The sequence below is a fragment of the Brachyistius frenatus genome, unplaced genomic scaffold, assembly GCF_029030835.1.
Source record: "Brachyistius frenatus isolate BFR_SWC_R1_liver_20210118 unplaced genomic scaffold, ASM2903083v1 Contig_117, whole genome shotgun sequence".
NCBI classification, from domain to species: domain Eukaryota; kingdom Metazoa; phylum Chordata; class Actinopteri; family Embiotocidae; genus Brachyistius; species Brachyistius frenatus.
Window position 1 is genome coordinate 390001 of NW_027210716.1, and position 24388 is coordinate 414388.

Below are 24388 nucleotides of genomic sequence, written 5' to 3' on the forward strand. Positions count from 1 at the left end.
ACACACACACATACACACACACACACATCCAACTGCCTGCAACTGCAATCTGAAAGATTTTCTCATTTGTGAGCAAACACTTTCGTAGTTGTATTGTTAAAAAAAAAAAAAAAACTAACTGCATACGGGGGTCTTAAAAAGACCTGCTGTCGATTCAGAAAAAAAACAGTGCTACTTTGCACATTTTCTTAAAATGCCTGTGCTTAATATTTAATCATTTTCCTTAAATGAACTTCAATGATTTTCTTTTATTCAATTTCAAAGGAAAAAAAAACAACATTTTTTTTAAAAATCTTGATAAGTGGACTGCATTATTTTCTTGCATATATGTTGCACTGCTTAAACCAATAAGTGCACTACTGTTAACAGAGATATTATAGTTTTTAGAAAAGAGGATTTTCTTTTTTTTTTCTTTTTTTTATATCTAACATTTGGTTGTAGAGTTCACGTGATAGAATAGCTTTGTTTCAATTTCTTCATTAAGTAAATCAGCAATTCTTGGCTTTTGTTCTTGCTTGCAGTTACCTACAGTATATACTTGTGCCGTGTTAATGCAAGCATTTATTTTTATTTAAACTTGTACCATTATGTGTGCTCATCTATGTTTTAACCTTTGAATTCACTCTTCTATGGAGTCAGCTCCCTATAACAGTTTCTTCAATTTGCATTTCTTTAGTAACAGAGCAGAATTTTTTTCCTCTGAGAAAATCCAAGCCAAACAACATTAACAGCAAAACAACAGTAATAATAAACTCCCGTCCAACCCTGTTGGCGGAGGCGATAATAATAACTATTATCATATTATTAATAATAATAATACATTTATAATGTGTGTGTGTGTAACATAAATGATACGTGTGTCCTAGAACAACTTTGTGTGGGTTTAAAGGTGTAGGGAGGTGATGGAATGCAGCTTCTTTGATATCTGTCTGTCAGTTGTACACAGTTGTGTCCCTTCCTTAGTGTTCGTATGTCTGTGGGTGTCTGTGTGTGGTATATAGCCTAATCAAATTGTTGATAAGTGGAATATCTGAACTGTAGGGCTTCCTTTGCAATATGCAGCGCAGGTACTATAAGAAGCAGCTCTCCAAACCGTTTGGGCTAATAAGGCACCTGTCATGTTTGTTCCTGAGATTTGACTAAAGCTTCAGTCGAGTACTGTTGACTCCATTGGACCAGTTTGGAGAAGCTATGTCAAGAATTATATTTGATCCTGTAATTGCTACCAGATTTCAGATTACTGTGGAGTCCCTTTTTAGATGATGTGATGAACTCTGGTTTCTCTGCAGCTTAGATAAGAAAATATCAACCACACACGAGAAACATAGTGAAAAAGCGTGAGGTTAGTCCTCAGTAAAAGCAGCACATTATTTAACATTTGATTGGGCCCGTCTCTTCTGGTGTGCATATAAGCCTAAATTGTATGGTCCCTGTTTTGTAGCTGTGGTTGCCGGGATGGCAATATTGCTGCATGCTAGTGCTATATTTGTCTCTACACAGCACGTGGAGGGTAATCTCATGCCTTAACAGACAATGCACTAAATAGAATATGTAAGCAACTGCCGAGATCTCTTTCCAACAGTATTGCCACATGTATGGCACACAGCTCATGATGTTGGTGTTTGTTGTCTGTTCAAGTTAAACACTGCCAAACTAACATCATCACGTCTTTAACAGCAAAGGCAGAGACATGAAATTAATTGTTTCAGTGTAATGTGTGTATTCAGTAATCTAGCATTCCTTCATGGCACCTAAATTTTACATATTTTGTGTAAACACATATATCAAATGCACTATTGACTGTAGCTAGATGAGTACAACCAGCTTTGTGGTATCATTGGTCTAAATAGTAGGTTAAGTAGCTCGATGTTGGTTTTTTGAAATATTTAATTTCAGAATTACACTATCAATCGTTTCTCTATCACTTTTTTTGGAATAACAAAAGTAGCCAATCTCAACGTTATCCGGATGAGGGCTAATAACTCGTCCCATCGTCAGTTGACTTCTTGTATCATAAGGTGTGTGATAGCAGATCAGGCTCGGAAGGGGAAGAACCTTCTCTCCAGTGTGTCATAACGTGCGGCTTTTTACCCCCCCTCCTCCCTCCCCTGTTGCATTAGCATCACAAGCTCTTCACTGTCCATAGTTATATATTCCTTATACTGCTTCAGCTACTCGTGATGGTGCTTAATTCTCTTTTCTCAGTGTTGCAAAGAGTCGGTTGAAAATTGTTGAAAAGTTGCAACATTATCCAGAAAATTAGTCCTTCTCTCAATCGTGCTTCTTCTAGTTGTTAGTCTAGACTTTCTGTTTGCAAAGTGTACGCATATTTTCCAGAACAAAACATATTGAGACGTAGATAATAGCCTTGAGCCTGCAGCTGTTTGTGTTGTGTTTCAAATATATTCCTGTTTGTTTTGTTTATCTTAGTGTAGAGACACAGGGTCTACAGTACATTGTTGTCCTTCTTGCAGTAAGTTTGAATTCATTGTTATACTTCTTTATTTCAGAATTCCTCCTGCTTTTTTCCTGGTGGTCATAGTGGTGTTGTTTATACATACATAGCTTCATGCGACTGGATAAAGGATAGTCGGTTATTTTTCACAGTGTACAATATATGCATATATGCTTTGCATTGAGATGAAATCAAGGATAGTAATGGTGAGGGTGGTGTTGAGTAAGGAACAGGTTCATATTATTCTGATAAGCATGTGTCTGTCTTCCTGTTTGTCTTTCAGTCTGTCTCCACAAATTTCAAGTCAATCTTTTTTCTTTTTTTTTTTTTAGGCATGAATAAAGTCACAATGTAGAATACAGAAAACACATGAAAGCATTCAGATAATACTTAACTGCATTGTTGTCCTTCTACAGTACACATAAGAATGAAATAGATGACTTCTTACAAATATACTATATATATTTTAAGTATCACCATCTCCACGCAGATAAAGAATACATTTTCAGATAGTTTGATAAAATCGTAATTGCAGCTAGAGTATACAATACCTTGTGGGATATAGGGAATATGCCTATCAAGTGCCTATCAGTACATACAGCAACTATACAGAATATTCATAGTTTTTCTCTCCTACATTGCACAAATACAGTATATACACAATGGACTATTAAGAATATACTATTTATACTATAACTGCAAAAACCTGGTGGTTGTGAGTGCATCGTAAGAGAACCCTTTAAAATACCAGAAATGTTTTATTCATATACAGTAAAGACTACATCTGCTAGTTTTATTTTTTATCTTACATTTATACCATTTGAAGGATTCAAAGATTTAAATCGCAATCAGACTTTTGTATTTTAATGCACTAAACATTGAGTAGGCTTAGATGGGAATTGAAAATCAAAATATGAAATCTTGAAATTGAATTGAAATTTAACAAATGTTTTCCCTTTCACGGTGCTCTCTTTCTGTCACAGATGAGGCTTTTTTAGTTTCAGTTTTTGCCATTTGCAAACAAGCCATATACTGTACTGTACTGTAAGTGTGGGGAGAAGGGGCATTTTGTGAACAGCAGGGGGAGCCACACAGCAGCTGCATGAGGTTGAAGTTTACACACTGCCTGCCTCAATAAGTGAAAGTCCCAAGTTGAATCTTGGATTATTATTTTTTTACATCTTTGTTGGTAAATATGACAATTTTTCAGATTATAATAACATCTCTAAGCGTGGCAGTTACCTTTTGTGGCACTTAGTGAAAATGAATGAAATGGTTTGCAGTCCATCTGAGCTGGAAGCTGCTTATTGTTATTGTTGGTTTCAAAGTACAATATGTGTGCTTTGACCCCAATGGCAGGCTCATCCACAACCAAGCCAATGCCCAATTTCCCCACAATGACCATTAAAGTTTTTATCTTATCTGACAGCCTTGTTGTTTATGTGCAACTTGAAATTGTAAAGGGCAAGCAAAGAGCAACGTGAAAGGAAAAAAAAATTGTTAGACTGGCTGATTTTTATAACCACAACTTGGAGGCAAAATGAGATTGCTGATTGAAAGTTTTGGCTACAGATGAACACAGCTTCCAGGTACAATGGTCTTTAAGTGGTTGGATGAACAACATGAAAACAAAACTAAAAGAAAATACGGTAGAATAAAAACCGTTAATGAAGTTTCAGGACTGAGTGGCTGCCACATAAAAGGTTTTGGGATGGCTTATTATTCTGTCCCCTGTGGACTAATTACCACAGTTTTCTCTATAACCTTCTCCAGCCTAGTTTCTGTGCCAAATTTTTTGGGGGGTGGCTTTCAAATTCTACCACTATTGTTAAATTAGAAGTGGGAACCGGGCAGAAAAACTTAAAAATACTGGAGCCTTTTGATATGATTCATTTCTGTAAAAACTAAAACAAAAAAAATGGCGTGTGGCAAAAGCAAGCAATTGCCTCAAATTTCATCTTTGAATCCTTCATGCTACATAGTTTTCAAGAAAATAGGAGAAAACAGCTATGATGAACAAATACACACTTAATTTCATAGACATTTAATGTTAAAATGAAGCATTAAAAAATATAGGCAATGTGATATAGCTAGTCCCTGTCATCCAACTCAGAAACAGCATCTGTTCAGATTTTGCAGTCAAATATCCAGATTCTGTTTTTATTTTGGGCTTTACATACATACACACACACTGAAGCAGCTGTTCAGATTTAAGTAAAACACAGCTATACTAAGCTATTACAACATCTAGATTATATTTACTATGATGCTCTCTCCGAACGTGCAGTTATTACACTATCCCTGATGAGTTTTTTTGTTGTTGTTGTTGTTGTTGTTGTTTTTTGTTGTTTTTTAAAGTAAAACATCCTCATCGATCAGCCCAAATGAAGCATGCAGTCCCGTCTACAAAGCTTTTTTCTCTAGGGGAGTACTTTGTTTTTCACGGAGCACAAACTATATTTTGAGTGTCCCTCGATAACAGGCGTTCACTATCTTTTCTTCATCACAATGATGAGGCGACTTAGGCGTGAAGACTAAACACTGAGCCCCTTTGTGTTCTCAGTCACTGTAGTCTTTTTGGCTTAGTTCAGCTTGATGAGACGATTCAGTTTTTTAAAAGTGTGCAGCAGCGTAACTAAAAACATGCATTCCTGTTTTTTAAGTCCAGCACATTCCAACTCCCAGGCTGGCATTCATTTTCCACACTTAACTCAACCTAATATTAAGGAGATATTTCCAGCGCTTAATCGTTTTACAGATCTGTCGCATATTTGATCACGTAGTAGCAAACAATGCCCGTCACATTAAAGTTCAGCAAAATTTATTCTTCCTTCAAATATCCCTCTACCCCCCTTCTTTTTTTTTTTTCCTTTCTTTTTCTCTTTTTTTTTTTTTTTTCCTTTCTTTTTATCTCATCTCGCTGTTTATTCAGATTTTGCCATGAGATCACAAACCCCATAAGCTTTCAGCACAGCTTGTGTGGACTGGTTTTATAGACAACATGCACTATGCTATCACTCTCTCTGTGTGTGTAGGTCACTCTTTTATAGTGCAGAGACATACAGTTTAAAAAAAATAAAAATAAAAAAAAAAGCAACAAAACAGAGAAGTCAAGGCTCTTGGTCACCATGATGTTGGCCACTGTCTCAGCCGATTCACTTTAGATCACAAATTCGAGCACTGTAACTTTCAAAAATGGTAATTTGCTAAATGGGGCCATGCTAATCATTAGAAAAAAAAAAAACTGTACGAGACAATGTTTGTTTTGACAAACCAAAGATGGGTTAGGATAATTTTAAGTGAGAAAATAACATTTTTTTTTTTTAATATGTTTGGGGTTCTTTTTCTTCTCATGGCAGGGTGCTTGTGAAGATGCATATATATTTTGTCACTTGATCAGTTGTTTATAGTTTTGTGGTTGTGTTAATTTGCCTATTGTAGACCAAAATAGATTTTTTTATATATATATATATATATATAAGTGCAACAAAACATAAAAATGAATCTGACACCGTAGCTGTGATGTAAACTATCGCATGTTAAAACATGAATAAGATTGTAAACGTTGCGTCGTTCCAACATAATACTCAATAATCATCGGTTATGTCTTCTATACACACATTTAGAAAATTAGTGTGCACCTTTTCACCTTCACATTGAATTATACTGAAATATTTTGTCTGTTCTTTTTTGTTTGTTTTTTGCTTTAGCAGTTTTCTTCAAATATTGGCACTGTCTTTAAGGCTGTCCCTAAAATCCTAATCTGACATTGTGACTTGGAGTACATTCAGCCATTTATACTTGAGATGGACCAAGATGTTAAGTTTGCACATATTTGTAAGTTGTTTATTAAGCCAAAAAAAAAGGAAAGACAATAACAATACACAACTTTCAGTTTCAACAATTCAAGTCAAATCCAGCTGTGCTCTTGATCCATGAACAAATATTAGTTTTCATGATTACTGAAAAAAAAAATTGTATCAGAGCCAGCCATCACTACATAATGAAAATCAATTCAAAACCAAACTGTAAGATGGAATTAAACACCACAACGTGGTCCAAGCTTTCATTTATCTAAGCGATTACAAGACAATATATTTTTGTAATAACACATTGTCTACAAGATGAATGTAAATCATTTGGCAAAAATTAGGCAGCAAAAATGTGTCGCTGTAAAATCTAATTATCGGTGGATCTGCTGTATAGTTTCCATCCTGTGTATTCAAAATAGGAAATTGAATTACTGAAATTTAGGCAATGTTTTGTACCTGGGCTGGTGGTATTAACATTGTAAATCAGAAATCATGTGCGCCCTAATAAAAGCATCTTAGGTTGGGTTTATTTCTTTCATCAGGCTTTCAGGCTTTTTGCTGCCATATCATGTATGTAGATGCTTTTGTAAACATGCACTTGAGTTGAACTATGAGATGTGCTTATAAATATGTGTATATTTTGTTAGGCTTTTATTTTTATTTTGCCTATTTTAGCTCGATATTTTATTATTTCCCTACAAAATCCTTCTTCTATATAGTCAAGAACTTGGCAGAAGTGGAGCTGTTGTAGTAAAGGTAGTTAACATCACAACTAAGCAACCCTGAAATATATGCTGCAGTAATGTGTTTTCAGTTTGTTTTTGATAATTTATGCTCCAAGTTGGTTTGTATTTTATTATTATTATTATTATTATTATTGTTATGAAACAAGCTTGTTTGAAATGTATTGACTGCTGTTTTGAAATAGGGGATAAAGGTTTTTTTTTTTATGTATGTGCAAGGACGTTTTTATAATATGATTTGTCAAACACTGGACTGGAGTGAGTTTTCCAACATTTCCAAGTTGAGAGATGTATTTGACAGACATAACTGCACAGACGACACCCATTAGCACAGATGTGAGCTGACGGACGAAGTGCATCCTCCCAGCTGTACAGGGGAGCGTAACTAACATGGCTGCCATCCTCCCATTCAAAATAGGAGTCATTTGGATGTAAAAGGTTAAGATATGTCCTTTGTGCTGGTTAATTGCATTCACTGGGTGATGGGTTATATATAATAGGAACTATTTATTAGGGTATTCCCTCCAAATTGTTGCATGGCATAGACTGGTGACAGATTTCTGTGTTTTTCTTTTCTGAAAAAGACAGTGTTTTCTTACAAATTCAGAAGAATCATAAAGGGATACCACTTTACAGCTGACCCGTTATCTAAATGACCGGGTGTGTTCTTTCTATGGTAGAGCAGATATCTCATCTCACCCAACCACCACTTCTCAAACCAGAAAAGAGATTTGCACTAGACTGATTTTGGTCTTCTATCAAAAAGCAATATAATTCACTCAACACATTTTTTCGAACCATGGCATCAGACGGTCGTCACTGTCCCCCCCAGTGGGATTGCTGAGTAAATGGTGATATTTGACACGTTTTAATTTGTTTTTGTATTCAAAGGTACAGAATCTGGTCGCCTTTTTAAATGCACATGACATCCACATATTGTTGTTTGTGGCAGGGTTGTTTTTTTTGTTTTTTTTAACCCAGCAGTACCCCCAGTATTAGTGTCCAGATTTGAGGGGCATTAAAACTGTTGTTTTCTCCTGTGATTGTTTTGGACAAATCAAGCAGCTCTTACAGATCTGAACCGAGAGACGGGATGTTATGAGGGAAGAAAATCATTCAACTTGAGTTGATGTCTTCATCACACAGCCTACGACACGTTTAAAGAGAAACACAGAAAAATGCCAAAAGATAAACCCAGCTGTCCACTGTCCTGCACACTGTTCCCTTAAAAACACTCATCTTAGATCTCTGTATATTTGGTCACTTTGAGTGTTTTTTTTTCTGGGATGTTACAAAAAAAAATGCTTTAAAGTAAAACAATAATACTTTTTAGAGAAAGAAAAAAAAGTTCCAAATGCACCTTTTCTCGTATAAAAACACAGCATCATTGGCTATTCATGTAGAGAATCTGTGTCCGCCAAAATGTTTCATCCTTTTTCAACGAGGTCATTTACAACAGCAGTAAATTATCGACCTTCACTTCATTATTTTGTTGATGAATAAGTGTAAATTTTTCAATAATTCACAAAGAGCAAAACTTCACCATTTTATCTGGATGTAGTAGCTTTCCTGTTTTCACCGCTTTGTGGTGTTGTTGAAAGATGTTGCGGTTTGTCTAAATATGTTGCGTGTTAGAGGAAGCATAAGTATGTGCCTTCTTGTAATCTCCTTGGTGAGCTTGTTATTATTGAGAAGCTGAAGCCAGCCAATTGTGTTTGCACTAAAACCAAATTGCTTTTGTGATGTAGACTATTTAAGCAAGCTTGTTGCGTCACTTTAACCGTACAGTATGCATGAGGGTGAAATTGGTAAGTCTAGGGCTAGAGCTCTCATCTGTTGACCTGTAAACCAGTGCAGCTTAGAGGATCTTGTGAATATATCTTGGCTTAGTTTCGCATTTAGTTTTCAATTCCATCTCCTTACTCATCAAGTTTTTTCACAATTTCAACAGTTAAAAATAAAATTTTAAAAAATAGAAAGAAAAAAAAAATCCAATAACACATACCATGAATACAATACAGCTTTTACTTTCACATGCCACAGTTAAGAGTTACACAACTGCAGAAGAGATGTTCATTTTTCTGAATCCATGGGAATGCATGAGTATACGAGGTCGCCTCAAGACTATTGGTCAAATTAATTTAGGTTGTTTTTAAGAACTTGTATTTATTACATATTTCGTTGACATCTAAGAAAGGCCTACATGCTTTGAGTCTTACAAATGCACCTTATTCATGTCAGTCCATGTGGGGGGAAAAAAAAAAAAAAAGGCTGGCAATGTAATATCTTATTTAGCACCTTACTACACAGCATGTTTTCACTTTATGCCAGTTTAGCTATTCTTCCATTATGTATGATTTCAAAAATAAATCTCATATTTTGTGAAATTGTTTTATGGGATGTGCCAAAGTTTGGAGGCGATCTCCCAAGTGTTTATGCTTATCATTTTCTTTTCCTCCTCCTTCAGTTATAGCAACGGTATGTCAAAACTTTCCTATAACAGTGTGTGGAATCAATTTATCTCAGCAAACAGTATCATTACTTGCCATTTTACAATAAGCCCTGTATTTCACATATATTTACCAGTGATGTGTATTTGTTATTATAAAGAAAATAGCCGTAAAAGCTTCATTATGTTACATAATATTGTGACTTTTTTCGAAAAACTGTGAAGACTTATCTTGCATATACTTTATACAGAAGTATTAAGCCTTAATACAAAAGACTAAAAAAAGTGTGGAAGAATAAACTGATTGTTGCTAAGTAAGGATGATTTTTGTAAATGTTACCAGCACTTTTTTTGTAATTTTCACTCTCTGAGGTATTGTACAAGTTCAAGCTGTTTGTGAAGTTTGATTATGAAGGAATAAAAACTAGTACTTTCCTGTACTTCACAGAAGGTCTTGTTGCTCTTTTCTTTCTGTGCATTTTCTCCTGACATTTTTGAGCATTTTTCTCATGAAGAAACTGCTCATTAAAACAAAATTATCGACACAAGGTTAAATTTCATGCAATAAGGCCTCCATGTGTGATCTCTCACGACTGCTCTGCTGAAAACTACAACCCAGTGAACCTATAAAAACAGAGAAATGGATAAATGTTACATTAGGAGTAAATATAATCAGATAAATCACTAGTTGTAGCTAAAATTAAGACCGTCAATAATGTTAGGCTGGTGTGTTGTGGTGTGTGTTGATTCCTAATACAGTTGGAAGTGACAAGATAGTGCACAACAGGCTGGACTGTATCCCAGAATGCACTGGGCAGAAGGCAGGAAACACCCTGGACAAGCTGTCAGCTGGTTACAAATCTAACAATGATTAATAAACAGTCGCATTCATAATACACTTCACACCTACAGGCTATTCAAGTATGCAGTCCACTTGACTCACAAGTGTTTGGATTGTGGGAGGAAGCCGAGGACGCCTACGCAGGAAAACTACACTCAAAAAGATTTTCCAGGAATCAAATGGAGGGTTCGTCCTTCTGCGAGGTGTCTGTTTTAAATACAGTGTGGCACACAGCTGCGTACGGGCCTACGAATGATCGTCTAAAGGACCAAAAGAAACCTTACTCAGGTGATCTGCTCTGAGGCTCTGACTGATTAGCTCACTGCACCAGAACAAAATCATTAGCTTTTATTGATGCAGTGCAAACAACCGACAAGTATTACGCATGCTTTTTTTTGCAAATAAAAAAATAGGTATATTCACCCACAGGACAAAATTTGATCAAATGAAAATGTATTTCAGTGATATTAATTATGAAGTAATTTAAGTCAAATAGATTTCCAATGATAACCATCTTTAACAGAATTACATCAACATCTGCAAATCTCATCATATTCAATTTAACATTTTATTTTTTAAACAACATTGTTATAAAATATGTGAACAAGAGGAGAAAGGATGAAGATAAAGAGGATGATCTGTGTTGCTGTCTAATCTTTGAGGCTGAAGGTTTTATTCAGTCTAATAAATACAAATTCAAAATGAGCTTGTCAGAAAAAGGAGTTTTGCTTTCTGCTGCTGTGGCTTTTTAGGGCCCGAGCACCGAATAGTGCGAAAGCCCTACTGTTCTTCAAGGAATTCTTCTTCCCTATTATTCTTGTTCATTCAGCTTAATCACCTTTTTGGTGGCTTTAACATACTCAAAAAACTCATGAAACTTGGAACCTACATCAGTTGTGGGGAAAATGTACGTATTGTAGTGTTTTTGTGGGTGGGCGTGGCCAAATGGCTTACTGGCACCCCCTAAACTGCAGCCCCAGCACCTAGTTTCACCTATATGCACGAAATTCGGTGGACATGTAGATCATACCTACATCTAAAAAAAAGTCTCTTGTCACTAAGACCTAAACTTAACATTAAGTCCGCCATTTTTAATTTAGTCGGCATTTTTGGGGATTCGCACGTTGTACTTTAACAAACTCCTCCTACAGAATTTTTCTGACCGAATTGAAATCTTGTCAGTACACTCTTAACACCTTTGGGATTAAAAGGTGTTAAAAGATTTAATTTTCGTCAATTGGTGTGCCCGTGGTGTGGCAGCCATTTTGAGCAACTCGCCATGAAACTATAAATTGCTGTAAATCTTATATACATGGACTGACCTTCTCCAAACTTTACATGTTTGATAACAGTCCCACCCTGAAAACACCTGTATGGTAATAATCGGTCATGGTCAAGTATGACTTTTTTTCACATTTCGAATGACGTGCTGTAGTATGAATTTTTTTCACATTTCGGACGACATGCTATAGTACAGGGGTGTCAAACATACGGCCCGGGGGCCGGATCCGGCCCGCCAGGGGGTCCGGCTCGGCCCGCCGGATGACTTTGCCAAGTGTGAAAATTACAGAAAGACATACATTGCATTTCTATGAGAATATGGAGGTTTATGAGTACAAACGTTTTGTGATTTTTTTTTTTTTTTTTTTAATCGATCCAGTAATTGCTTCAGAAACAGCGTAAATGCGACGTCTGCTCCGGAGGGAGAAGCTGCTGCTTGCTTTGTGACCCGTTAAATCTGCAGAGGAGAGCCCAGGCAGATAAACAGTGGGCTGATGTCTGAGTTTTTGCTCTTTATGTTTCTAGTTTATTGTAGAAAGACCTTTAAAATAGGGTTTATCATCCAAAAACCTTCACCAATGATTTAAACATAGAGAAATGTTGTCGTTATGTATGCGCTATTATGCTATGATTTTACTGGTCTGGCCCACTTGAGATGAAAGTGGGCAGTATGTGGCCCCTTAACTAAAGTGAGTTTGACACCCCTGCTATAGTATGACTTTTTAGTAAAGTATGTATAATACTGTAATGTATAATATGGATGACTAAGTTATGCATGTGGTCCATAATGTAAAACATTACATTCAAGCAAGAACATGCAATCCTCCACGCAAAGTTCCAGGCCCCCTATCGAACCCAGAACCTCCTGAATGTGAAATGACAACGCTGGCTTGGAACTGCAACATTTTGCTGCCTTTATTGCATGTTTGTCTGACTTATATGACTTTTAAACATGTTATGGAAGAGCGATCAATGGTGTAGTGGTTGGCATTGTTGCCTCCCAGTCAGAAGGTTCCAGGTTCAAGACTTGCCCTGGAAAGGAAGACATTAACATCTCAGATGAAAAGCCACGTCAAGGGCAAGAATTGAACCTGGAACCTTCTGACTCCAGGTTCCAGGTGCTGTCTTCCATAAAATGTTTAAAAGTCGTATAAGTTATATAAGTCAGACAAACATGCAACAAAGACAGCACAATTTTGCAGTTGCTAGCGTTGTCATCTCACAATCAGGAAGTACTCGGTTCGATAGGGGGCCTGGAACTCTGTCTGTGGAGGATTGCATGTTCTTGCTTAGAGTGTGACTTTGTCACATTTACGACTACATGCATGATTACATTTGTTTAACATTAATGACTATATGCATGACAACATGCATAAGTTAGTTGTCCATTTTTTGGACAACATATTTGATTTATCGGTTATTACTTATGCAGGAAAATGCAAATTCCACATAGAAAGACACAGGCAGGAATTGAACTCAGGACCTTTAGACTGTAAGACAACAACACTGACAACTGCACCAATGTGTTGCCTTCTATAACTTATATAACGAAAGTCATAGTTATAGCATGTCCTCAGAAATAGCATGAAAAAGTCATAATATAGCATGTCGTCCAAAAAGTGATAAAAAGGTCATACTATAGCATGTCGTCCAAAAAGTGATAAAAAAGTGATAGTATAGCACGTTGTCCAAAAAGTGATAAAAGTCATAGTATAGCATGTCGTCCAAAAAAGTCATACTTTTTTATCATACTTCGCAACATTGCCCGCTCCCCCTCCCCCAAAACATGATTTAATTGATCATAAAGGCAACAATGGTTGTGATGGTTCTGTTCCCCTTTAAGACACACCTGACCTAATTTTTTTACAGTATTCTCATCAGTCAGATGTTTTTTCAAGCTTGTCTGAGCTTTACTCCTCAATGAGAAATCATGAGCACGCCCAGCAGGAGGCCCGAAAGGTTCACTTGCTTGCTGCTGGCGCCCTCTGCTGTCAGTTTGCAGTATCTTTGCCTCAGAAGAGGATTAATTAAAACCACGGAAGTGTAGCAAGAAACTTCCGCATTGCCACCCTTCAATAAAACATTTTGTCTTCTTTCCATGTAGGAGAAAAATGCAGTTATATTTTTACACATGCCCCCCTGTGTCTGGCCATAAGTGATGCTGAAACTATTTTTAACCTTAATTTCTAAGGAGGCCTGCATCAAAACTGCTTTAATACTTTGAACCCAAACGTCAGCGTTAGGTCACTGGCTGTAGTTATGATTACTACAGGAAGTATTGAGATAAGCAAACTCCACTGCTCACCAAGAACTGGCACACCTTGTAATCAGGTTTGACAGCAGACCAATTTCAGATTTAACTACACTAATTATGTTAGATGTCAAAGTAAATGTTCATGCGAAGCTTACAACTTACAGAAAAACACCTGGATGTATTAGATTTGAGGTGCACTACAGTAACCCCTCCCCACCCATTAAGACATTGAGATGTTAGGGCAATATTTATTATGAGCAACATTGTGCATAAGCTTTTCATAATGTTTTTAAGTGCCATCAAAATACACAGAAGCTTTTCAATGAATCTCTTCCAAGAGCTGGTCTGGATGTCCCTGCAGCTTCAAACTGAAAGTCATTTAGATTAACCGTATCCAAGGAACATAACATTTTATTAGGGCCATTAAACAAAATTAACTTAACACAATGCATTTTTGTATCGACATGCCACTTTTTAAAATGAGCTGACAAGTGTTCTACTCTACAATCCTACAAGTGACCACGGTCAAACCAGGAAGGCTCAGGGAGATAAGCGCAGGTAAATATAGCAGTTGGGTGTAATCCACTTCGTGCATTTCATTATCCCGCGAGTGTTCATGTCATGGTATGAGAGCGGAGGAGACAGTTGAACTCGGTGGTTTAGTTTGTTCCCCAGAGTAAATTTATTCAAGTTGGGACCATACAAACCTAGTGAATGACAGGAGGAGGTATGAGATATCTTTTTAACAGGAATGACATTGGTAAAGAGGGTGTGGAACGTTTAAAATCAAAGATGCACGACGTACAGCCATTGCCCACAGCTATTGGTGAGACACTAGTTTGTTCCCATAAATAAGGCAGAATGCAGAGTCCATAGAAATGGAAAGTTATTACATTTAGCCAAATTGGACAGTGATGTGACAACATGAAGAATTACATGATTTTCTTCAGCTCATCGTACAACACCAGAACGAAGGCGCCGCCCATGCCCCTGAGCACGTTGGACCAGGCTCCCTTGAAGAAAGCCTTGCCACCCTCGTCGCGTGCGATCTTGCGCCAGCAGTCAATGGTCCCCGTGTACATGATGTCAGCTGAAAAAAAGGAAAGGAAAGAGGCAAAGTTAGATCAGGTGGACGCAAATGAAACCTAATAGGGAGGTACGCTCTTGATGCGTGTTCAATGTAGACCGCCAAGCTGTCCAGTACAATGAACTCACCTCCTTTGCGTCCGGACTGCATCATCATACGTCTACGGACAGTATCGAAGGGGTATGAGGTCAGGCCGGCAACAGCTGTCACACTCTGAGCAATCATCCAGCTCACCAATATGCTGGTGTTCTTGGGGTCTGGAAGCATACCTAAAAAAAACGGGATATAAAACAATTAAGACCTCAAGCGCGAGCAGCTTCACCTGATATGTTGAGAGCAGACGGGGGGGGGGGGGGGGGAATGGACGTACCCTTAGCTGTGTCATAGATGCCGAAGTACGCAGCCCTGTAGATGATGATGCCCTGCACGGACACATTGAAGCCCTGGTACAGGCCTTTCACACCATCAGACTTGGAGATCTTCACCAGGCAGTCGCCGAGACCGTTGAACTCTCTCCCGGCTCCGGCCTTTCCCACATCAGCTGCCAGACGGGTACGGGCGAAGTCGAGGGGGTACACGAAACACAGAGAGGTGGCTCCGGCGGCACCGCCGGACGCCAGGTTGCCGGCGAAGTACCTCCAGAACTGGGTGCGCTTGTCAACACCGTCGAGGAAGATCTTCTTGTACTTGTCCTTGAAGGCAAAGTTGAGGGCCTGGGTGGGGAAATACCTGATGACATTGGCAAGGTTACCTCTCCAGAAGGAGAGGAATCCCTGCTCCTTGGGGATACGCGTGACACAGTCCATGATACCTTTGTACTGCTGGTCAACGGCAATCTGCTTACTGGCATGTTGGACCTGGAAAAGGTGGGGAAAGAGAGAAAAAAAGAGAGAGCTGATCAACTGTTGGGCACATTACAAATCACAAGTTCTCCTTGTTGTGACCTTGATAGTAAAGAAGCTGTAAAAGAAGCTGAAAAGCTCCCAGACAGCTGAAGAGGAGTTTACAAGCAATCGATGATAATATCCTCGACGCTGATCAATCAATCAATCAATCATTCAGATTAAACATCCTTTAACAGCAACAGAATAATATAGTAAAATGAGCACAAAAAAACCCAAAATAAGGCTTTAAACCAAACGCGGTTGTTCGTGTTCAGCAGGTTAAAGAATCAAACCGGCTGAGGAGGAGAGGACCGGGCCCGCTAACTGTTAGCCAACACCGAGCGGCGCATTAACGTTTCCGTTGTCAATTTTAAGCGAAATATATATAACGAGCACGTCGCCTCGCTGCGGTTGAGTGAGAAATATTCGCGTTGCAAGTCAACTGAAGCCGCTGAGGTCCGTTTGTACATCACGTCCCGAGGGTTTGTCCTTTGTTAGCTGCGCCGGCTAAGGTTAACGGGTAAACGCTAGCGTTAGCAGCCGGGCTGCTGTAGGTCATCTCCCCGTCCCGTGATGACCTCAAACCCCCTTGAACCCACCGCTCTTCCGAGACTTTCGAGGTAAATGTCACACGAACGACACCTTCTTTTCTAAAAAAAAAAAAAAAAAGAAAACCCCCTCTTGATCCCGTGGATGTGTTTCTGTAAGCGGGAACACGTTAATTCCCAAACGTCAGTTTCAATGGCAGTTACACAAGCTAGCCGGCTGACGGAGGGAGGTGGAGTTTTTATTTCTTTACCTGAAGGAGCAGCTTCACCCTTTCAATCGGGGCGACGGCTGTTTTGGAGATGGCGGCAGAGATACCGCCGGCCAAGAAGTCCTTAGCGAATGAAATAGCCGTCTCGTTCATGTTGCGATGTTTTCGACGTGTCTTTCAGGTAACCGAGATGAACCCCCGCTGCCCTCTGAAGATGCTTCACTGTCTGCACCAACGAAATGGCCGATCGCGTAGCCGCGTTGAGGATTTATCCACCGGAATGGATCGCGATACTCCACGGGAACTGAGGCGTCCACCGGATTGGCCGGTCCCGTCAACGTCACGTCCTTTTCCGCCAATTAAAACTGTCCCGAGATGTCGTGACGTCACTTTGCGTAATGTTTTTTTTTTTTTTTTGTCTGTGCCACCGGTTTGGTGAATCTTGATGTTGAAATACACGTGAAGTGACTTTAATTTAGACGGAAATGAGTTACTGCGGAGATCTATTCTTATTTGGTTTCCTTTTTTTTTTTTTTTTTTTTAGAATCAGAGACTATAAGACAGCGGCTTGGCAGGGAAATGTCTGCGCTCTAAAACTGGGCAAAGTCATTGGGACTTACTGTACGCAGCATAGTCTTCATCAAGGACTGCAAGGAGGCGTTATCAGCATATTTAATAAGGACGTATAATAAGTTTTCTCTCTCCACCACTGAGTTCCATGACTTTGTTGACAGAGGGTGTCTGAATACACAAAATATTTTTATTTATTTATAATTATTATTACATTTTGAGTGTTTTATTTAAATTCTGCACATCTGTTCTACAATGAGGACATTAGAACACACATCTCGTGAATACAATTAAATTCAGTATCCTGTTTTTCTTTTGGAACCTTTTTCATTTTTCTTTTTTTTTTCCAGTATTTTGTAAAAAAAAAAGGAATTTGACCTCTGCATTTAACCAATCTGTGAGTGGTGAACACACACACACACACACACACACACACACACACACACACACACACACACACACACACACAGAGCAGTGGGCAGCCATAGCTGTGTCACCCAAGCAGTTAAGGTTTAGGTGCATTGCTCAAGGGCATGTCAGCTGTTGAATTGGCATATAGCCAACATTCGTCACATGAACACACTTGTTCCATGTGTATGGGCATTTATGGAAGCACAAGTTTGCAGAGCGTTTTTATGATCTAGCACTGACTTCTATTTTTTGTGCAAAACTTAAACCTATCCAAACCTCCATTCACTTACCCCTAACCTTAACCAGCATCTCAGAAAGAATGTTTTGCCTCATTAGGACTCAGCTTTGGTCCCAATGACGGCTACTCTCGACCATTTCCCCTCGGGGATTAATAAAGTGAAATAAAAAAATAAATAAAAAATAAAAAAAATGGGGTTTATACCAGAAAAAGTTGTATAGATAAATAGGTAAACTGCGGACATATGCATATTCTCACACACCTCACGCCCCCGCTTGGCTTCCCCACCAGTTGGCAATTCTCATAAACAATTTTTACGTGCTGCAATAAAATAAACAACTTTTCTTGCAGCTCTGGTAATTCAAGTTTTTTTTTTTAGGCCTCACATGAGCAGAGAGGCCAGGAAACCGACCAGGAAGACAGATCAGAGAAGGAAGTGTCAGAAGTTGAAGACAACACAGAATATGATCCGGACCAAGGGAACAATAGATGTAGAACAATAAGGAGATAAGGAGGAGGCCCTGCTGATGTTGATATTACATTCTTGGTCAAAGAAGGCAAACTGATCGTCTGATTGTGAACATTTTAATGTTTTCATTATTGACAGTACTACTATTTTTGTTACTGTGGTTTATTAATGTGTTCAGACATTATTTTTGTAATGTGCAAAGTTTTCATGTGTATTTTGGGCCTACAGTATGTCCTGTCTACTAATAAAATCATACTGGGCAGTATTGAACGGGAATACAACAGACATAAAAAATGTCCTCATTAAACATTGACAGAAAGTAGTGTGTGATAATAGCACAATATTTTTATATGAGTACCAGTGATGGAAAAATAATGAACTCATCATACTTGTCAAATATTGGTCTATCTGTTGCACAACATGGTTCTGCTGCTGAGTGAGAAGCTGCGGGTGGTGGGGGTGGATGCGCCCACCGTCTCCTGGATCAATGACTACCTGACAGGCAGACCACAGTTTGTCCGTCTGGGCATTGTGCTGTCTGATACGGTGGTCAGTGGTACTGGAGCTCCTCAGGGAACTGTTCTGTCTCCCTTCCTGTTCACCTTATACACCACTGACTTCCAGTACAACTCAGAGTCCTGCCATCTGCAGAAGTTCTCTGATGACTCTGCAGTGGTCGGATGTATAAGGGACGGACGGGAGGATGAGTACAGGGCAGTAGTGGAGGACTTTGTGGAGTGGGCGGGAAGGAATCACCTGCTCCTGAACGTGGCCAAGACCAGAGAGATGGTGGTCGACTTCAGGAGGAAGACGACGGCTCCACAACCACTGAGAGTTCTGGGAGAGGAGGTGGACATGGTTGAGGAGTACAAGTACCTGGGTGTGTCCATCGACAACAGACTGAAATGGAAGACCAACATCAACGCTGTCTACAAGAAGGTGATGAGTCGACTCTTTTTTCTGAGGAAACTTCGATCCTTCAATGTGTGCAGCAAGATGTTGGAGATGTTTTACCAGTCTGTTGTGGCCAGTGCTTTGTACTTCGCTGGGGTCTGCTGGGGGAGCAGCATTGGAGCCGGTGACACCAACAAACTCAACAAGCTGGTTAAGAAGGCCGGCTCCATCATCGGCTACAAACTAGATAGTCTGGAAAAGGTGGTGGAGAGGAGGACGCTGATCAAACTATTGTCCATCTTGGATAATCCTGTCCACCCTCTCAACCACCTGCTGCAGGGACAGCGGAGCACTTTCTCTAAAAGATTCCTCCAGCTCCGCTGTCACAAGGACAGATACAGGAGATCATTCCTGCCCACTGCAATAAGACTGTACAATAACTCACCTCTGGCAAAATCCATCACAGTACAAAAACACTGTTGACTGTGTTTCTTGGTTGCTTGTATATTATATGTATATTATATATATAGATATATACTGTACTGTATATATATGTTGACTGTGTTTATTGGTTTGTTGTATATAATATATATAGATATTTAATGTACTGTATATATACTGTATGTACTGTGCATTTTATATTTTATATTTATATTTTTTATTTTATTGCTTTTCTATTATATTATTCTATTCTATTATTATTTTATTCTATTGTTTCTATTATTGCTCCTGTATGTATGCTGCTGTGGCGAAAAAATTTCCCCTCGGGGATTAATAAAGTATATACCTACCTACCTACCTACCTACAGTCTCAGCTACAACGTCTCTGTACCTTTATCTTGTGACCTACGACCTCACTCGGTACTATCTACAAAATCAAATATACAGAGGAAGTGGGGATGACTGTCAACTGTTTGTTACACTGTATAAAAGCTGAACTACGGAGAAGAGACTTCGAGCAATGCTGGACACCTTTTTTGAGTGTACATGTATTTGCTCCTTCTTGCAAGAATAAATGTCCGATGTGTTTGATTTTGAATACAGCCCCTGAGTAATTTTTCTAACAACCGGTTAGTCAAATAATCCAAGCATTACATTTTTTTCTACTCAAAAATGAGTTGTATGAGGTCAGGGAAAAAAAAAAGATCTAACATAACATTATAGATAATTATATAGCCTACGTGTTATTCTGGGTTTATAAGCAGCAATAATGGGGAAGTTGTTTTTGACCTGGACCACAAAGTTAATTGTTACAACTGTAACACATGAAAAAGGCTTTCATATCACTCATTCTGCACCAAATGTCCTTCAAGGATTACAGACTGCAAGACCTGACACCTGACAGTCTTCATTAAGAGTCCTTAAACAACAAACAATGGGAGGAGTAAGTATATAAGTGTCTTCCAGAATATACGCGTTAAAGTCAGGTAACAGTGAATGGAGTTAGAGTAAAACATCAGACCTGCATATTTCACAGCAGACACTTTGACTTGTCACTGTAGGAAAAGCTGTGGTGTATCAATGATGGCTCAGTTTTGTAAAGTGTCCCCGTGAGTCATGCACAACTAAACCAGTATGCACATAAGCAGGACCTCCCCTGAATGGAATGCAGCCATCATTAATACACCTGCACTTTCCCTTGAGTCAAGATGTCTGCTAGATACATCTGTGATTCTCAAGTGCGTGACTGTTTACAGAAAATCTCAAGGAGCCACCTGCCAGTAAGGATGCAGGATACTCTCAGTCAGCTCAATCTCTCTGCAAGCTGCCTGAAAATGCTACCAGAGAAGGAGAGCACAAATACTACAGGTAGAATCCTACACACACTGTAACATAGGATATCAGTGACATATATCATGGTTGTCATTTTACTTATTTCATTTAGTCTGTAGACTGCCATGCCTGAATCTTCAGCTCCACACTTGCTGTGGTTGATATTGTATAATTAGAACATAATTGTGTCATTATTTGTCAGCAGTAATTCTGTAAGTTAACAGCTATGTCATAGCCGCATCATATGACTGAAGCAGTTCACATGCTTTAAAACGATGTGCTGGAATGCAATGACAGTTTTTGCTCAAAGCTGATGGGTCAGAAGATGAATGCTATCTGTGATTTCTGGCATACAAATTGCAGAAATAATGCACTTGCAACATTATTCAGCTCACTGTAGTGTAAGTATGTGGGATGGAATTATGACACACTTCAACAGAAGTTATCAGATAAATTAAAAAAAAAAGTGGATATATTCAGAGAAAGCTCATGGATCTGCTAGACTTTAATGGTTATTATGGGTAAACAATGGGTGCCTGTTGCAACCACTAACAAGTAGTAAAACAAAATAATTTCCAAAAAATATTTACATAAACTTATTGGCCCATACTTTGTTTAAATATGAACAAACATCTAACAATAATTTCTTCTTCTGTCAAGGATAGTTCAGGATACAAAAAGAAAGTCAGGAAACACTATCTAAAAATAACTTATTGTTAAGAACTGGTGTTAATTGTTGGTCACTATGAGGTGACTGTAGGTAACTATTTTATATGGGCGACAACTTTACTATTTAAATTACATTTTTTTAAATTGTACAAATTCAAACTATGTGAATTAAATACAAAAAATGTTATGTAATTATATGTAATAATAATAATTCAAGTTGGAGAATTCAGAATATAATATAAAAAACATATTTTTGCCCTTAAAGGGATTTTGTGATTTTGATATAGTAATAGTCAGTGTCAAGCGCAGCTGAAGTGGAGAAATTCCAAAATATAAATTCCATTGATCCAGTGTAGACATAATCACAAATGTCCACTAGAGTGCGACAAACGGATAATCCTCACCTTTAATTAACTTTCAACAACTCTGTATTATAATTTGTTATAACTTGGGTCTGGAAAGCAATGTAGAAACCTATTTGGAACATTGAAAAGTTAAAAAAAAAAGCCAAAGTACATGATTAAAAAAAGATGAGAAATAAACAGAATATCTTTCTACTCTCTGAGATAGAAAGTGGAGATAGATCAAAGAGATGGAAAAAGAGAGACATGACAGTTTAAAATCTATATAAAATATAATATAAAATAAAATCTGTAGTCTCTGTTTAACAATCGAGGCTGAGACAGAGAAGCATTTCTTCCTACAATTTAACAAATTCAAAAAAATAATGAACATTTAACTTTAACAAGTTCAACTCTGATATTTCAGATTCCAGAAAGCTTAATGACCTCTCCAAATTAAAAAACAAACAAACTCATAGGTGAAGGCCTGAGGGCATGTCAAGCAGCCCAGTTTGTAACAACGTACCACAACCTAAGGGGACAGTGGACTCTCAGTAATAAGCAAATGTTGACATAATCTGAGTCTTCAGATCTGCCTTGTGTCATGTGTAATGTTGACCACAGGGAGGAGCTGCTGTTCTGTGGTGCAGTCAGTCACTCTGAGGAATCCTGCCATCTACCAGCTTGTGAATGACATTGGTTTAATGAGAACACACTGGGAAAACGTGTTGCACACACTGTGCACACACAAACACAAATACATACAGCCTATGATTGATAACGGCTACATCACACTTAATGTTGTGTTAATGAATGAATATTACTATTATTGCTGTGCAAATATTTGGACAAACTGAATTTAGATGCTTTGCCAAAGTTTTGAAAATGTAATATAGACCCTTGTTTTATCTATCTATCTATCTATCTATCTATCTATCTATCTATCTATCTATCTATCTATCTATCTATCTATCTATCTATCTATCTATCTATCTATCTATCTATCTATCTATCTATCTATCTATCTATCTATCTATCTATCTATCTATCTATCTATCTATCTATCTATCTATCTATCTATCTATCTATCTATCTCGTTTTGCATTTCAAACATTATCAAATTATAGAATTGGAAGTAAACTATGTTTCCCATTAAGATAATGCCAGCCGTTGAATACAGCTGTCTCCCGGGCCTTAATATAGCTACTATGTTTCATACGGCAACACAAACACTCACAAGCTACTGTTGTGATTAAAACAGTAGCTGTTCAACCTTTCTTCACAGTAATTAGTCAATGTTGACATAATTGGAATATTTTGATGTCTTGTTTCATGTGCAGTGTTGACCACAGGGAGGAGCTGCTGTGATGCCGAACTCAGACTGGCTCTCTCCTCTGCTGAGCCCTGCCATCTACCAGCTTCTAAAGCTGGAGGAGATGACAGTGAATCAAAACCTGACTTAAATGAGAACACACTGGGGAAAGAAGTCGTAAGAAATTATTTACTCACAGGCTACAACATGTTATTTGATGTTCGAGGCAACTTTAGCAAGAGGAGATTGTTTGGTTTGAGTGCAAGCCTGTGCTGCCATTTTATAGTTCTTTATTAAATTCTTTGTTGCTCTTGTTTTGCTGGATGTGCATTTTAATGGCAGTCACTGTCCACTTGTATTTCTTAATGCCACTTGAGTATCCTGTTAAACAGGATGTGTAAATTAATCCACTAATCCCTCTGCTGTCTTTTAATTACAGTGAGGACAGCAGGTCAATGACATGCACTTTGCAATTTTAAATTGCTTTTGTTCTCTTTTCGTCAGAGGCTGCTGTGGGTTTATTTAATCATATTTTAAGTGGAGGATTTTCTAACTGTAAATTGGGTACTGTGAACAAACACCTTCTGAGGGGGGAGGGGGGTGAAACAGTGTTGAGCATCTATTTTAAAAAGGAGATCAGATTAAGTAAAATCTTCAGTTTGGTGACTTTTGTTTCATTTCAAAGTGAAACAAAATGGTTTTCTTTTTAATCCTGGAAAGAAATAATATAGAGAATGTCATCCTGTGCCTATACATGGCCAGACAAAACAACAAACAAAGGGGAGAATAATGACACCTCAGGGTTACAGCTGAGCAAATATTTGTATTTCTCAGTGTCTGTCATCACTTCTGGATCAACACCTTTCACCTGCAGGTCAGCTACACTGGAACAAGTAAAGATTTCACAGTCCTTGCAGGAAGCTGATATGAATGGAAATGGCTGTAAAAGCTGTAGACTAGTCTCAAAGGCAGAGGAGTAGACATATTCAATTTAACAGTTAAGCTCACATCAGCAGACATATTTGTTGGGGGGAAATAACCAATATCTATAACCATAGAAATATAGCGTCCAAATGGTAATAGAGAACAGTTTTTCTTAGTTCAAACGAAAAATTTGACTGAATGCAGCTTCGTATGGAACAAAGCCC

General features: G+C 38.2%; 3 protein-coding genes across 3 annotated transcripts in view; 2 read left to right on the plus strand and 1 right to left on the minus strand.

Annotated features, from left to right (window-relative positions):
* Positions 1-277, plus strand: part of zbtb20 (zinc finger and BTB domain containing 20) — a 25367-nt gene extending 25090 nt beyond the window's left edge. Inside the window, exon 4 of the mRNA XM_069713234.1 lies at positions 1-277. This exon is cut by the window's left edge and continues 2368 nt beyond it. The gene's annotated coding sequence lies outside the window, so the exon portion shown is untranslated.
* The window catches only part of LOC138629514 (GDNF family receptor alpha-4-like), a 326543-nt gene that overhangs the window by 282375 nt on the left and 19780 nt on the right, over positions 1-24388 (plus strand). The window lies entirely within an intron of this gene.
* LOC138629498 (ADP/ATP translocase 2) lies at positions 14070-16812 on the minus strand. The gene is made up of 4 exons (XM_069713232.1): positions 16606-16812; positions 15293-15779; positions 15051-15191; positions 14070-14925 (listed from the first exon to the last, which is right to left on the minus strand). The coding sequence occupies exons 1-4, from the start codon at positions 16714-16716 to the stop codon at positions 14768-14770; spliced, it is 897 nt and encodes a 298-aa protein (XP_069569333.1). The 5' UTR covers positions 16717-16812; the 3' UTR covers positions 14070-14767.